Source organism: Elephas maximus, chromosome 1 (genome assembly GCF_024166365.1).
Source record: "Elephas maximus indicus isolate mEleMax1 chromosome 1, mEleMax1 primary haplotype, whole genome shotgun sequence".
NCBI classification, from domain to species: Eukaryota; Metazoa; Chordata; class Mammalia; order Proboscidea; family Elephantidae; genus Elephas; species Elephas maximus.
In genome coordinates, this window is record NC_064819.1 from 173803408 (window position 1) to 173819655 (window position 16248).

Below are 16248 nucleotides of genomic sequence, written 5' to 3' on the forward strand. Positions count from 1 at the left end.
CCCCCCATACTAATGGCCTCATGGAAGGAGAGGTGAGTTTATTTCCAGGCATAAATACTATTTACCTAAGTTTCTACTGTTCTTTCATATGAAATGTCTGGTATTCAATCAAAAATTACAAGACATGCAAAAAAAGCAATAACAAAAAAATGACCCATTTTCAAGAGACAAAGCAGTCAACAGAACCAAATCCAAAGATGGCCCAGGAATTGATACTATCAGACAGTAACTTTAAAATAAGTATAATTAAAATGTTAAGGGGTCACATGAATGTTTATAGCATATTTATTCATAATTGCCATAGAAGGCAACCAAGATGTCCTTCAACAGGTGAATGGATAAACAAACTGTGGCACAGCCATACAACGGAGTATTATCAAGCCAAGAAATGACAAGGAGGAATCTGAAATGCATACTGCTAAGGGAAAGGAGCCAGTCTGAAAAAAAGCTACATACTGTATAATTCCAACTATATGATATTTTGGAAAAGGCAAAACTAGAGAGACAGTGAAAAGATCAGTGGTTGCCTCCCACTAGGATGGCTAAGATTAAAAAATAATAATAACAAATGTTGGTGAGGATGTGGGAAAAGCAGAGCCCTTATCCACTGCTGTTGGGAATGAAAAACAGTACAGCCATTGTGGAAAACAGTGTGGTGGTTCCTCAAAAAACTAAAAATGGAACTACCATATGACCGAGCAATTCCACTCCTAGGTATATACCCAAAAGACTTGAAAGCAGAGACTCAAAAAGACACTTGTACACCAATGTTCACTGCAGCACTATTCACAATAGTCAAAAGGTGGACACAACTTAAATGCCCATCTACAGAAGAATGGATAAACAAAATGTGGTACATACGTACAATGGAATACTACTCAGCCAGAAGAAGAAATGAAGTCTTGATACATACTACAGTATGGATGGAGCTTGAAGACATTATGCTGAGTGAAATAAGCCAATCACAAAAGGACAAATATTATATGACCTCACTTACATAAAAAGAAAATGCAAATGTAGAGAGATCAAAGTTTATTAGTAGTTACCAGGGGTAGGAGGGAAGGGTAAAAGGAGGGTTAATGGTCACAGAAAAATCACATTAAGGGTAGGGTTGTGCAGCTTATTATTGTCCAAAAGCTGTACACCTATAAAAAGTTGAACTGGCAAAAATTCTGTGATGGATATATTAACAATGACCAAAAAAAAAAAGACTAGTTGCTGAGGCTGCTTATGCACATCCAAACACCTCATGGGATTTGGTTCCTTGGTCTGGAGGTTTAGGGTCATGGTTTCTGGGACACCCCAGTTATCTGGCGTAATAACGTGTTTAGTGCTTCTATTCTACCTCCTAGTTCGTTGTGTAGTGCCTAGAGTCTTAAAAGCTTCCAAGCAGCTATCCAAGGCACAACAATTGGTCTCTATTCACCTGGAGCAACAGGGGAAGGAGAGTCAGGAATAGGAGGAGGATGTGGAAATGTGTGGTTAATTGCCCCCATGAACAACTGCCTCCTTTGCCATGAGAACAGAAGAACTGGATGGTGCCTGGCTACCATTATTGAACATTTTGATCTAAGATTCCATAGAAGAATCCTAATAAAAAGGGGGGAAATGCAGAAGAGAAGTACAAATTCTCATGGACTCTAGACTTTCTAAAGCCATGGAGGGTGGATGAACCCCTGAAACTATTGCCCTGAGATAATCTTTAAGCCTTAAGCCAAAAATATACCCTGAAGTCATCTTAAAACCAAATAGTAGTTTAACTTAACTAGTAAAAAAAGATCTGCCTTGAGGACTATGCTCTTTTAAGAACTATCTATATGGGGTCAAATTGAAAACAGCAACTCAAAAGATTAGAAACCTTAGGAGGCACTGAGTTTATGTTAAAGGGGAAGGGTCAGCTCAGAAAAGGAAGGTAAGAATGGTTGTACAACTCAAAGAATATCATCAATGTTACTTAATTGTACATGTTGAAACTGTTGAAATGGTGTATCTTTCAGCTGTGTATATTCTCAACAACAACAAATGAAATTTATGGGGAAAAAAAGGTGGGAGGTGTTCAGAGAGAACAGGATGAATAGGTAAAGAGCGTGATGAATAGGTGAAGAGCAGGATAAACAGGTGAAGCACAGGGCATTTTTAGGCAAGTGAAACCTATTCTGTATGATAACGTAGTGGTTGACAAATGACATTATACATTTGTCAAGATAGGTGAGGCTGTACAACACAAACTGTGAACCCTGCTGGCACAGTGGTTATGAGCTACAGCTGCTAACCAAAAGGTCAAAAGTTCAAATCCACCAGCCACTCCTTGGAAACCCTATGGGGGAGTTCTACTCTGTCCTACAGAGTCACTATGAGTCGAAATTGACTCAACGGCAATGGGTAATATATACTATGGACTTCAGTTAGTAACAGTATATCAATATTGGTTCATCAATTTTAACAGAGTACCACAGGAATGCAAGATGCTAATAATATGAGAAATGGCGGGAGTATATGGGAACTCTATACTCTTCGTACAATTTTTCTGTAAATCTAAGACTGCTCTAAAAAATAAAAATTTTTTTTAAATGTTAAAAGATCTAGTGGAATGGGTAGACAGCATGCATAAAAAGATGGGCAATTTCAGCAGAAAGAAACTAAACTATCTTAAAAAACAGTTAAATGAAAATGCTAGAAATAAAAAAAATATGATATCAAGAGAATCTCTTTGATGAGCTTATCAGCAGACTGAACACAGAATAGAGAATGAATTAATCTGGAGTAGGTCAACAGAAATTATCCAACTGAAATGCAAAGAGAAAAAAAAGTGACTAAACAGAATAATGCATCTAAGATTTGTGGGCCAATATCAAATAGTCTAACATAAATGTAATTGGAGTCCCAGAAGAAGGGTAAGCAGGGCAGAAGAATGTTTGATGATATAATAGCTAGGAATTTTCCAAATTAATGAAAGACAACAAATAGATCCAAGATGCTCAGAAAATCCCAAAAAGAATAAATACAAAGAAAAACACACCTTGGACATATCATAGTCAAACTGCTGAAAATCAAAGATTCAGAGAAAATCTTGAAAGCCACCAGGAAAAAAACAAATTACATACAGAGGAACAAAGAAGAATGACTACATACCTCTCATCAGAAACTCTGCAAGCCAGAAGGCAATAGAGTGAATTCTTTAAAGTTGTGGAAAACTTAGACTCCACCAGAATCCCATCAGGATACTGGAATTCCTGCTGTTGGTAAAGCTAATCAGGGCTGAGGAAAAAAAATAAGTGGCCATGGGATCACTAAGGAAACATGAGTAAATGAGTGGGCTGACACTCACGGTATGCCTCTTGAAGTAAGACCATCAATAAGCAAGGTTCCCACCCTCCAGAAGGGTTTCCCAGAACCAGACCAGGTCAAAAACTACATTCTCTAAACCACTTTCAGTGTGGTGGGGTTGGTTACAAGCCAAATTGCAGTGCCCATCCAAGCACCTGGATGTTTCAAAGACATAGAAACCTGGTGTTTCAAAGACACAGAATGAGTGGTATTCAGGGATGAGATTCAGGGAAAACAGGCAAACAACAAAGGACAGTCCCTATGATTCCATTGATTTTAAGATTAGGAGGCAGTAAGAAAAAAAGCGAACAGTCTCCAGACGCAGATGATATAAACCCGGAAGGAGGAGCTGAAGCAGCTAAACAGTCTTTTCATGTTGCTCATGTTTGAGATGTGGGGTGAGTCCTGAGTGGATGGTAGGCAAAGTGTGCCAAGCAACGTAGTGTCAAGCAGAGTTTTAGCCCCTTCTATTACTTCATCATTATATATATATTGTAATAACATATATGAATTTACTATGCACACATGGCTTCAAAGCAAGTGACCCCAACTCCCCTTTTCCATATGGATTTCCACCTCTACTAGGTCCCTCCTACATAAACATTCAGAACTTCGGAATCAGTGATGTCACTATGGGGATATGGGGGGTGTGGATCACAATGGATGACACTGTCAGAGGGGGTGACACCAAAATGACTGTCTATAAAATTTTTGTGCAGTTTCGAAAGAAATTTATTATTTTTTATAAAAATATACCTATAGTTATACCAAAAAAAATTTTTTTTGAGGGAGCCCAGCTTACTTGTATCAATATACCCACAAGGCTAAAACTTTATGTAAATTTACTGTTTGAACCTTCTAATGCCCTCCGGTCACAGCTGTCATTATTACTCAATTACGATGACACTTCAAATCACTTGGTTTCATCTTCACACGCTACAAGCACACGCTGTTTGCATCACAGCTGGTGTTTTTACAGCCGCTGATTCTATCAAAATTTCTGGCATTTTAGCTACAATATTGTGGTAATTAGCATGGAGGAGTGACACCAAGAGTTACCGCACTGCATAACCCCAACCCTAGTGATGCCGCTGTCCAGAATGAGGGTATAAACAGGGGAAGAGGAAAGTTAATCTGGAGATTCTACCTGCTCACTCACCCTTTTATATCCTTATACTAATTGGCTGCCCACACTAGTTATTAATGCTCTAGCCCCACAGAAGAAAAGCAATCAGAGACAGAGACAGAGAGAATGAGTGCATGCGTATGAGTGTGGGGGGTAAATGCTGGATTTTGACTGGTAAGAGTCCCTGGGCTGTTCAAACCCTGCACTTTATTGGTAGAATACAACTAAGATATAAAAAGATTTCAAAAAGCCAATGTCAGGTCCTATTACATTACTGGAATAGCACTACAAACGAATGCAGAAAATCAGATACTAATAGGAGAGACCGAAGAAGGAAGAACAACTCTGGTCCCCTCCAGAAGCAGGGGTGACTACAAGGTGTTCTGTTGAGCGTTGATGCCTAAAAGGATACACAATCCAGTGACTAGAAACCTTCTCCCACCTCTTCTTCTGATCGCTCTTATGTTTCAGAAATTAAAACAGGATAAGCAGCTAGTAATTTTCAATCCTATCTGTCTACATTCTAAATTGCATATGATTATCCCTATATGTACTTAGAACATTTTTTTTTCCATTATAAATTGTTACAGAGGTTACTAGTATATGTTTGCTTTAATAATTTATTGCTGGTGATGTCTATTGTTTATTTGATGTCAAGTCTTTGGCCAGGAATGCAATCCAATGATAACATTGTTCCTCTGGGAAAACATTTTACTTACACTGCAGTAAAAAACAGAGCCCATCCAGGAAACATCAGACAATACTAGTGCCATTCAAGCTGTGGTATGTGATTCACTGATTTACAGTTAGGCTTCAAAATATCTGGTGTTATTTTTAAAATATCTCTCAAATCCAACAAAAAATAAGTAATCCAAAACTCCATTTTATTTGCAGCAAAATTACAAGACAGATGGTACTTTTAAAGTAGGCACTTAAACTCAATACCTGAAAAATTAAAATTGAACATTAAATTACATCTGAAGTTTTTTAAGTGTATTAAAAAAAAATCAAATACAGCATTGCAACTTACTTAAGATACTTCCTTTATTTTAAAGTGTCAAAAAACCTAAAGATGTTTTTATGCATATCCATATGCTGTTTATGTCACAGAATTAAGAACTATGCAAAGAATTTTTCAATACGACTATAAAATGAAATATTTACACGCTGTAGTGTAGCGATTAATACTTATTTTGGAATCTATTGCTGATGCTACTTCCCAACCAGAAAAACAGTAAAGGCTGCCTTTTCTTTTTTAAAGTGCTTCTTAGCAACCATACTCAAAAGCAATGGTTTTCACAAATACGTAATATTGAAAGATGCTCAAAAAGTCACTACTTACAGAATCGAATGTAATCTTCTAACTCCGCACGTGTAAACTGGTTTTATCTGCATTAATGAAAAATCGCTTTCAATGGCCCTCAACCATATGCTTCAAATCAAGACAGTGCTATTAGTATTAGCAGCGTGAACAGTGACAGCAGAACAAACGCCAGCACACTTTAAAGGGATCACAGCAGGCCAGAAAAACTGTTACCTGTTAACATATCCAAAGGTGAGCCTTCTCGTTCACTCTGCATATAAGGTAAACATAAGAAATAATAATAAAAACACTTTACTCTCTCTCTATAGAGCATTTTACAGTATACGGAAGAATTCAAATTCTTGTACCATTTAATCAAACACTTATTTCTATAAAGAGCTGTCTCCATATGCTCAACATTTAAAACAAAACCTATTTCTACCAGGAAAGCAAGAAGGAGTTAATAAATGGAATTCTCAATTCTAAAAAAATGAGAAATTAAAATTATCAACAATTCTGAAACTAAGCTTATTTGTAAAAGGTTACTATAAACATTCCAAGACAGAATTTGTTTCTGACAGAGCAGAGTCAATTATCTGACTTCATTTCAATCCCATCGATTTTATGGTTTAAATAGTTTAGGAAAAAAAAGCATCATCTAAATCTAACTGCTTCCTGTATCAGACTCTCATTCTGATTCTGACCCCCAATATGGACCACTGAATAGTCTTTTAGTAAGATAAGTACCCCTCAGGTTCATGTCTAGTTTCTGAACCTCCAGCTTTATTTACTCCTCCTTTCTCTCCCCTCCAAAAAATCCCCATATATGCCAAGAGAAAATCTCCATTTAAAAAAACCATAATTAAATACAGTATGGTAATGCTAAATTTGCTTTAAAGTAGTAATAAATTATAAATTGCCAAATAACTTAATGTAATTCACAATGTACATCCCTAGTATAAAAAGAATCCATCTTGCCCTGAATATAACAAAGCAGTCCAGTGACTTCAAATTACTTATGAAATAAAGGAAAAAGTAAAGTGTAAAATACTATTTATAAAAGTCAAGTAAGAAACCAGTTTCTGTAAATCTTTTTACAAAGATAAATGTAATGTGCCTTACTGCTTCTAAAAATTGTTAGGGAGGTTTATAATTAGTGGTTTCAAAAATGACTTTAATGAAACCAGAGATTGAGTTATATGCAATTTGTGACATATTAAATATATATAACAATAATACTGTAATGGAGAGTAATTTAAATTAATTTAATCCTTGGACTTTTTGGTAAGCGTACATTGTCCCTCTCAAAGTCTTTGCTGTAACTGATTAATTTTTAAATGATAGTTATCAAAAACTTTGCTATTTGAGATATTTTTGTTAATAAGGAGATACCAGAAATCTCAAATAATAATATACCTAGAAAATAAAATAGAGACTGTTCTTGCATCTGGAGTTATTATAACAAATATACCTTAAAATAGACAACATTGCTATGCCTGGAAATTAAAATAGCCAAACCCTTAAAAAAAACAACAGGGTGGAAAAGCAAAGAAAAACTGAAAATTCTTATTTAAAAATAAATCTGAAGTCCTTGCATTTCTTAAGAACTTGACGTGTCAAATCACAGTTTATCTTCTTTTTGACCAAGTCGTATCTTCCGCCCTTCATCTGCATGATACAGTGTCAGTTCTCCATTTTGTACGTTTCAGTTTGAATTTTCGTTAATGTTCGCAAAGCTGGTGCTGGACTTGAGACGTTTGGCTAGATAAATCAAAAGCATTATACTTTAACTCAAAGTTAGTTCTCTAAACATGGTTATGCATTATTTTTATGTGAACTACAGTATTTATCTAAAAATTTTATGTTTGAATCTGAATGGGGCTAATATTTTAAGAACTAAAACCTATTTTTTTTCTCATCAGCACCAACCTCAAAAAACAAAAAACTTAGCTGCTAGAAGTTACACATGACTTTGTATAAAGCATAACTTATATCTTCTTAAACATCACAATCTTAACTATATAATGTAGTGAAATTATTCTACTTGGAAAATAAAGGTATAATGAAATTATATATTTAAAAGTCTAAGTTAGAAATCCAAATCTAAATTCCTCTTAAAAGAATTCAGTGAAAGAACTCTTATAATGTTAAAATACACAATTAAATGGCTTACAAAGAAAAAAATGTGTATTACACACGTGTGCACACACACACACACACACAAAAACATATATGGCTGTTAACGGAATATGTTACAACCGATTTTGATCATAATGCTAATGGGACAGTCATTAGAGTTAATAAAAAAATGATGGCTATTGGACTTGGTAACATGTTTTTTTATTTACAGGTAAACAGGGCTGTATCTCATGCTCTAGAAATGAAACACAACCATGCTAGAGTGAAAATCTCTTATAATGGGTAACTAGGTAACTCTCTGCTGCAGAGGCTGTCTACAGCGGAGTGGAGGTTCTAATTAGAAGGTATGCAGTTGGACCCAGGAACCTATACCTTTTTAAAGTTCTGTAGATAATTCAGATATGCAGTCAAGGACAAGAGCCATTGTTCTAGTTTCTATCAGGGTCTCCCCTGACCACCACTCTTAAGTGCAACATGACAACACGGCTTCCTGGACCAGTGTATTGCTCTGGCCTAAACTAGTGGGCAACTTACACTGAAAACTAGCCTAAATGGCAAGTCTACTTTTTAGGCCTTCAGTGGTTTTGGGAGGCAAAACTAAATCAAGTTTTTTATTTGTTTTAATTTAAAAAATTAAACATTTTTTGCTTAAAAGTACTAGAAGTGTTCTAAATTCTTTGACTAATTACCAAAGTACTTAATAAACTGACCAGGTAGCAATCCCAATGAGCACACACACACTGCAACTTCCTTGCCTCTTTGTTCTCTATCTGATAAATCCTGACATTCTTCAAAACTCTACCTCACGGTATCATCTAATGGTTAATTCCAACACACCTACTACAGAGTCAGTCTTACCCTCCTCTGTGGTCCAGCCTCTACTACATTTGTTGTGATAATTGGATTATGGTTGGCATGTTCTTTGAGGGCATGTGACCTGTCCTTTTTTTTTTTTAATCCCTCTTTCCTACCACAGTGCTAGCACTTGGTGGGCATCCAATACTAACTGCTTGATGAATAATAGCATGAAGAAAGGTACATGAGAGCTAATGTCCATGAGAGGAGTCAGAGTAAGAGCTTCTGCTTAAACTAGTACTTCCCCAAATGTATTTCATAAAACACTGCTTCTGTGAAATGCTAATAGGTATTAAGAGTAATGGTTCCACTGTCAAGTTTGGAGACATGCAGTCTTGGAGTCTTTAACTTATATTCATGTACATTCAAAAGCTTCACAAAAAGGACAGGGTATGCAGCATTTTATCCACAAGCCTGTTTTTCACACAGTATTCCACAGAACTTGTATTTTGAGGAACACGTCCTGGGAAATGCTAACATTAAGTAGAATGCTCTTTTACTGAAATTATTTTTGAGCACCTACTATAGGGCAGGCAGTTTGTAAGTGCTGGTGACATAGTGGTGAACGAGACAAACAAGTTCCTAGTTCATGGAGTTTACAGTCTAGTTAGGGGAGACAAACCACATATAAGGAAGGAAATAAAAGAAAAAGTTAATTTAAATAGTGATTAAGTGCCATTAATTTTTTTAAAAAGATACAGAACAATGAAGGAAAGAGTGTATTTCTAGTTGGGGGAGCAGGAAAGATCTCCTTGAGCAGGTAACCTTTGAGCTAAGACCTGGATGACATGGAGCTAGCCAAGCAAAGTGGGAAGGCCAAGTGTAAGACCCTCGGGAAGGGGATGGCGTGAATGAGTGTGGTATTTGAAAGGAACAGAAAGAAGTCCAAACTGGCCGTAGCATCATGAACAAGGAGGACGGCAGTATGATGAGTTGAGAAAGGTAGATGAAGGCCAGATCACAAATAGCTTGGCAAGCAGATCCTGGGAATAAGCTTGGATTTTATTTTAGGTGCACTAGGAACACGTGAAGAGTTTCAGGTGGGAGAGATACATGGTAAAATTTATGTTTACCAAATCACTCTAGCTGTTAAGCTGAGAGTAGACTGTAGTGGGACAAGAAATGGAGAGGAAGGAAAGGAATTAAGACATATTGAGCACATACTACATGTTCAGTAAAGTTCTTGGAACTACAATGGTTCATAAACAAATTGTCCGGCATTAGCCATAGCTTCTCTCTGCCTGCCGCACTCGTAGGGGGTTCTACCATGGCTCTGATGGACCTGAGTGCTGTCCACATCTCCCTACTCTTGCTATTTCAGGACTGCAAACCCAGTCTGCTGTTATTCCTCTGTTGTCAATATTATTCCAGGGGTCATCAGTTTTCCAGGTTAGATTATCTGAGAGGTACCCTAGTTTGGTTTTTGATCATCTGGACTTACAAACATCTTACACATCTCTTCCATTAGTTAGCATAATTGTAAAATTTGAAGCAGAGAGCCATTTTAAACTAATATAGTTCTTACAGTATATATAATTTCTAAAACAGACCCAAATTTTTTAAATACAGGCTTTTATCTAAATAAACAACTGTAAAAATTAACTTACGTAAAATGAGCTTGCGTTTCTTTTGCTCTGAGTGAAGAAAGCTACTAAGGTAGAAGACAATAGGCAGAAAGAGAATGAACACAGAAACAGCGATGACAGGCACGGTGTCGCTGCAGGGGACCGAACAGTTGAAAGTCCGACTCCAAAGCTTTCGAGTAATGTTCATCTGGAACAACAACAAATATTACTCTATTTCACATTTAACTTGTCTTCCATTTTATACAATTATTTTGTTAGTAACTTAACAGGCACCCAGAATTTAGATGATAACTTGTTGCCATCAAGTTGATTTCAACTGCTCCACAGGGTTTTCAATGGTTGATTTTTCAGAAGCAGATGACCAGGCCTTTCTTGTGAGGAACTTCTAGGTAGACTCGAACCACCAACCTTTCAGTTAATAGTCGAGCACCTGATTAACCGTTTGTGTCAACCAGGGACCCATCCCTAAAAATCGATTGTTGGAATTCTCATGAACTTCAGACTTCCTCAGGCATGGGGGTTTGATGAACCCCTGAAACTATCATCCTGAGATCATCTTTAAACCAAAAATATCCCCTGAAGTCTTCTTAAAACCAAACAATAGTTTAGCTTACCTAGTAAAGAATGTCTGCTTTGAGCATTATGCTCTTTTAAGAACTATCTATATGGGATCATTAATAACAACAACTTGAAAGGTTAAATAGGAACCTCAGGAGGAGGAGCAACTCAGTAAAGAAGGTGAGAATGGTTGCACGGCTTGAAGTAATCAATGTCACTAAATGGTACATGTAGAAACTGTTGGAAAAAAAAATCTATTGTTGGTTGAGGACAGTTTCTTCTGCCAGGGAAACAACATGGTTCACAACTAGTCATTTTATAAATTTATATTCATACAGAAATTTCATATCCTAAATTCATAATACTGTCCAAAGTACTCTAGAATGTCAACCTTTCACAGATTTCAAACAGAAAACTTACATAAATAGAAATATAGTTAGAGCCTGCTTTGTTCACTAAAAAATATGTATTATTTATTGAGACTCTACTTGAAGCGGGTTTTTTTTTTTTTACTAGAAGCCAGGTACTGCTCTAGGCATTAGGAATAGAACAGTAAACAAAACAAAAAGATAAAAATTCCTTCCCTCATGGAGTGCCCATTTTAACTGCCTTTTACCATTCTTAATGTTATTGATCCACTGTATTTCACTCTGAGCTGCTATGATCATTCACATTCAAAATTTTCAAACATAATAAATTTATCAATTTTGATATCGAGTCCTGTACGTTTAGCCAATGCTAAATTTCCTCTAATGCCTAAACTCTCAGGCATCATACCTTAACAAGGCCTGATCGCCATCTAGTGGTGCCCCATGTAAAGGCAGGCTATGCAACGGAAAAAAAGGCTTTTTTTTTTTTTTTTTACCGTTCAATCAATCTGTTTACTAAGGGACTGCTATATGCCAACCACTGTTCTAAATATTTGAACAGTGAACAAAAAAGACTAGGTCCTTGTCCTCATGTGGCTTATATTTTAGTGATGGGAGACTGACTATAAATCAATAAAAGTATTTTCTGGGAATAACAGATGTAAAGAAATAAAGGCAATGGGATGGGAAGTGATAGAGGAATGGCTTCAGAAACACTCTGCGGCAAAACATAGTGACTGTTTGAATCAGGCAATAAATGCCCAAGAAACTGAAAGGTAAACACACAGTAACTCCCAGGCCTCTGAAAATGGTACATATTATCCAATTTAAAATACAAAGTGTGTCAATTATCAACTCGCTTATGAAGTACCTGGTTATTTTCCATCTCAATTTGATACACTAGGATATTCTAAAACTGTATTACCTCATAAGTAGTCATTTCTGGTTGGAGACGGCACATGCAGATGCCGATGTACCTCCAAAAGGGATAAGGCCACTGACAGCACGTCCAACAACACTGCAAACACGTATCGTGTCAGAAGCACAGTACTTACTGCATCTTCCACATCGATGCATAAATGTGTTCCAGGCTCAGCCTTATTCTCACGTTCGTTCATTTTCTGCATTTCATTGTACAGACTACTCAGATTTTTGTATGCTTCGAGGCAGTTTTTGCATACTTCTGAGTAATTTCTTGGCTGTAGAGGACTGTGTGAGCTTCCCTAAAATGAAAAAGGCACATGTAACACACACAATAAACATTATACACAGTATGTCTTTAACTACAGAGCCCTTGTGATGCAGTAGTTAAGAGCTGGCTGCTGACCAGAAGGTCGGCAGTTTGAATTCACCTGCTGCTCCTTGGAAGCCCTGTGGGGCAGTTCTACTCTGTTCTATAGGGTAAGCTGTTTGCCCTCATAGAGGACAGGAAACAACATGGTGATGTTGGGCAAGTTACTAAATCACTCTGAGTCTCAGTTTCATCATCTATAAAATAGAGCTACTTCTACTTGTATTATATAGGTCCCAAGGATTAGAGACCTGAGGTATATAAAGCACATAGCAAAATATCTGGTACTTTCTAGATGCCCTTAAATTTTGAAAACCACTGCACTAGCCAGTGTTAACTGTGGACTCCACGAGCTCTTATATCAAATTACTATTACCTAAATACTATATTTCCTAAATAATCTTGTCACTTACATATCTGCATTGATACATTCTTCTCTTACCAAACAAATAAAACATGTTCGTTCGTGCACTCACTTCAACACCAAAGTTTGCCTTATTGAGACAAACAGTACTTTTTTTTTTTTTTATGGGAAAAGACATCAAAACTACACTACCACCCATCCCTCTTACTCCAGGCCTTTTTAGTCTCAAAAAGAGACGAATACCAAAGACCAGAATCTAAAAAGAGGGTAGTGAACAAAACCCAGGCCCACTGCCATCGAGTAGATTTCGACTCATAGTGACCCTACAGGACAGAGTAGAACTGCGCCATAGAGTTTCCAAGGAGCACCTGGTGGATATGAGCTGCCAACATTTTGGTTAGCAGCCGAACACTTAACCACTGTGCTACCAGGGCTCCAGTATATAATAAAGGGACTCATTATTAGGACACTTACATGAATGTTGTACTTAAGGTGTTCAGACTGCTCCCCTGAACTCAAATCTCATTGATAACACTGCCTACTTGACATTTCAGCCTAGATGTCTAATAGGCATTTCATACTCAACATGTTCAAAACGGCATTCTTAATCCCCATTCTCCTATGGCCAGTTCCTCCTCATATTTCCCATAACACCATCGTCCTCTCAGCTACTCCGGGCCAAAAGCCTAGCATATTCCTGATTTCTCTCTTTTCTTCCCTGATAAACCACAATTATTCTCCAGGAAGTACCCAATCTATCAGCAAGTCCTGTTAGATCAACTGCCAAAATAAACCCTGGCCTAAGCCATCGGCTGCCATCTCTCCCTAACAAGGTTGTTCCTGCCACTCTTGCCAACCTTCATTTGAGGTTCTCTACCAAGCAGCCAGAGTGATCTCTTAAGATGTAAATCATATTATCATCATATCACATTCCTGCTTTAATTGGCTTCTCGTGTGCTAGAATTCAATCCACACTTCTACCTTTGGCCTACAAGGCTCTACATGATTTGGCCTCTGCCCATCTCCCCAGATCTCATTCCACACTGCAGCCAAACCAGACTTCCTTCTATTGTTTGCACATACTAAGTTCTCACCTCAAGGCCCTTACCCTTGCTTCTGCCAGCAACAGTTTTCCCATGGCTGGTTCTGTCTTAAACTTCAGATCATCTCAAAAGTCACCTCCTCAGAGAGGTCCCTCCCAGCCCACTCTATCGAAAGCAGTACACTATCCCCCCCCCAGAACTCATTACTCTTAATCTTATTTGTTATTAGTTTCATCTTTACTAGTACAGAAGTTCACGAGAATAGGAATCTTATTCATACCATCTATCCTCAGTGCCCAGAACACTGTCTGGCATATAACCAGTGACCAATAAATATTTGTTAGATGAATAAGTGAACATACGCTGCCCGTTGAGGGAGTTTTCAAAGGCCAGGCTACAGAAGCCAAACACCATACGGAGATACTTCTTAGATTTCGTCCAGCCTTCCCAGCCTGGTAAAACCATCCTGCCACACATTGAGCACATAAGAAAAAAAAAAAGGAGCCTAAGGATGAACACAGAACAATCACTAGTCCCATGAAAATAAAACAAGCAAACAAACAAAAAATGATTCAAGAGAGACAAGCTAAGCTATCAGTCAAATGCCCAAATGAAAAAGAATTCACTCAGCAAACAGAAGAGAATTTTAATGGTAGCTCCATAGACGCATCTAAACTCCCTGAGAGACCGAATTGCTGGGCTGAGGACTGTGGGGACCATGATCCTGGGGAACATCTAGCTTAACTGGCATAACACAGATTATAAAGAGTATGTTCTACATTCTACTTTGGTGAGTAGCATCCAGGGTCTTAAAAGCCTGTGAGCAGCCATCTAAGATACTCCCTGGTCTCACCACCTCAGGAGCAAGGAACAATCAAGAAAACTAAAGATACAAAAGGGAAAGATTAGTCCAAAGGACTAATGGACCACATCTACACAGCCTCCACCAGACTGAGTCCAGTACAACTAGATGGTGCCCGACTACCACCACTGACTGCTCTGACAAGGATCACAATAGAGGGTCCCGGACACAGATGGAAAAAAAATGCAAAACAAAATCCTAACTCAAAAAGAAAGATCAGACTTGTTGGCCTGACAGAGACTGGAGAAATCCTGAGGGTATGGCCTCCGGACACCCTTTCAGCTCGTCAATGAGGTCACTACGGAGGTTCACCCTTCAGCCAAAGACTGAACAGGCCCATGGAACAAAACAAGACTAAAGGGGGGCACCAGCCCTGGGGCAGGGACTGGAAGGTAGGAGGGAACAGGAAAGCTGATAATCCGGAACCCAGGGTTGAGAACGGAGAGTGCTGACATGTCGTGGGATTGTTAACCAATGCCATAGAACAATGTGTATACTGTTTGATGAGAAACTAGTGTGTTCTGTAAACCTTTATCTAAAGTAGAATTAAAAAAAGAACTTTAAAAAATTAATTTTAACCCAAAGTATAAAATAAATATCCATGAATCCATATTGATATACATACATGATTGATAAATAAATGTGGAAGAAGAAACCCATCTCCTTATAGAAGATTTTCAAATACTTTAAGTAGATACTCTCCCTTGCAGGAGGTGGAGCTTAATTCCTCCACCCCCAGCCCTTGATTATTTAGTAATTTGCTTCCAAAGACTAGAGTATGGAAAAGGGAAGAAGTAAATAGGGTCACTGAGGATCTGAACTGTACCAATGTGGCAGAATCTACTAATTGTCTTCCATCCCAAGTTGCCCCTTCTTTTTAGATAACAGCCTCTGAGTTTCAGCAGGGTGCATGGCCATCCAGCTACACCAAACAAACAAAAGCATAAATGACTTGTGCAACTTCTGCAAAGTTTCCTTAAAAGGAAACTGCTTGTCCTGTAGTAAGGCAATGTCCCAAACTTATTAGAACACAAAACCCTTTCTTTAATGGCCCATCTATCAAAATCCTACAGAACACATTTTAGGAAATGCTCATCTAACAATTTTTATTATTCTTAGGGAAATTCATAATTCTATGTTGTCACATTCATCAAAGAGGAAATCACGAATACTTACATCCTAAATATACTTACATCCACTTGTGGGAATTACTTGTTATTTAAGTTTCTTTTTTTATATATAAGTTTCAAAACTACAATTTTATCAGCATTCCAATTCCAACCCCCCACCACCAGTAGAATTCCAATATGAAACTTTAAGAGTGGAAGATGAAAAAAACTAGTAGAAAAAGATTCTTAAGGTCACCTTTTATATCATAGTACAATACTCAAGGTTACCTTACTAAAGTGTGCCTTCTAAAGTAGGT

At 37.5% G+C, this 16248-nt stretch overlaps 1 protein-coding gene across 1 annotated transcript in view; it reads right to left on the reverse strand.

The window, feature by feature from the left end:
* Nucleotides 1-3082: 3082 nt before the first annotated feature.
* OSTM1 (osteoclastogenesis associated transmembrane protein 1) overlaps nt 3083-16248 on the reverse strand; it is a 34080-nt gene continuing 20914 nt past the window's right edge. The window contains exons 4-6 of the mRNA XM_049899968.1: nt 12318-12485; nt 10358-10523; nt 3083-7517 (exon numbers count right to left, since the gene is read on the reverse strand). Coding sequence (XP_049755925.1) covers nt 7462-7517; nt 10358-10523; nt 12318-12485 — 390 coding nt within the window. The 3' untranslated portion in view covers nt 3083-7461. The remainder of the gene's footprint in view (nt 7518-10357; nt 10524-12317; nt 12486-16248) is intronic.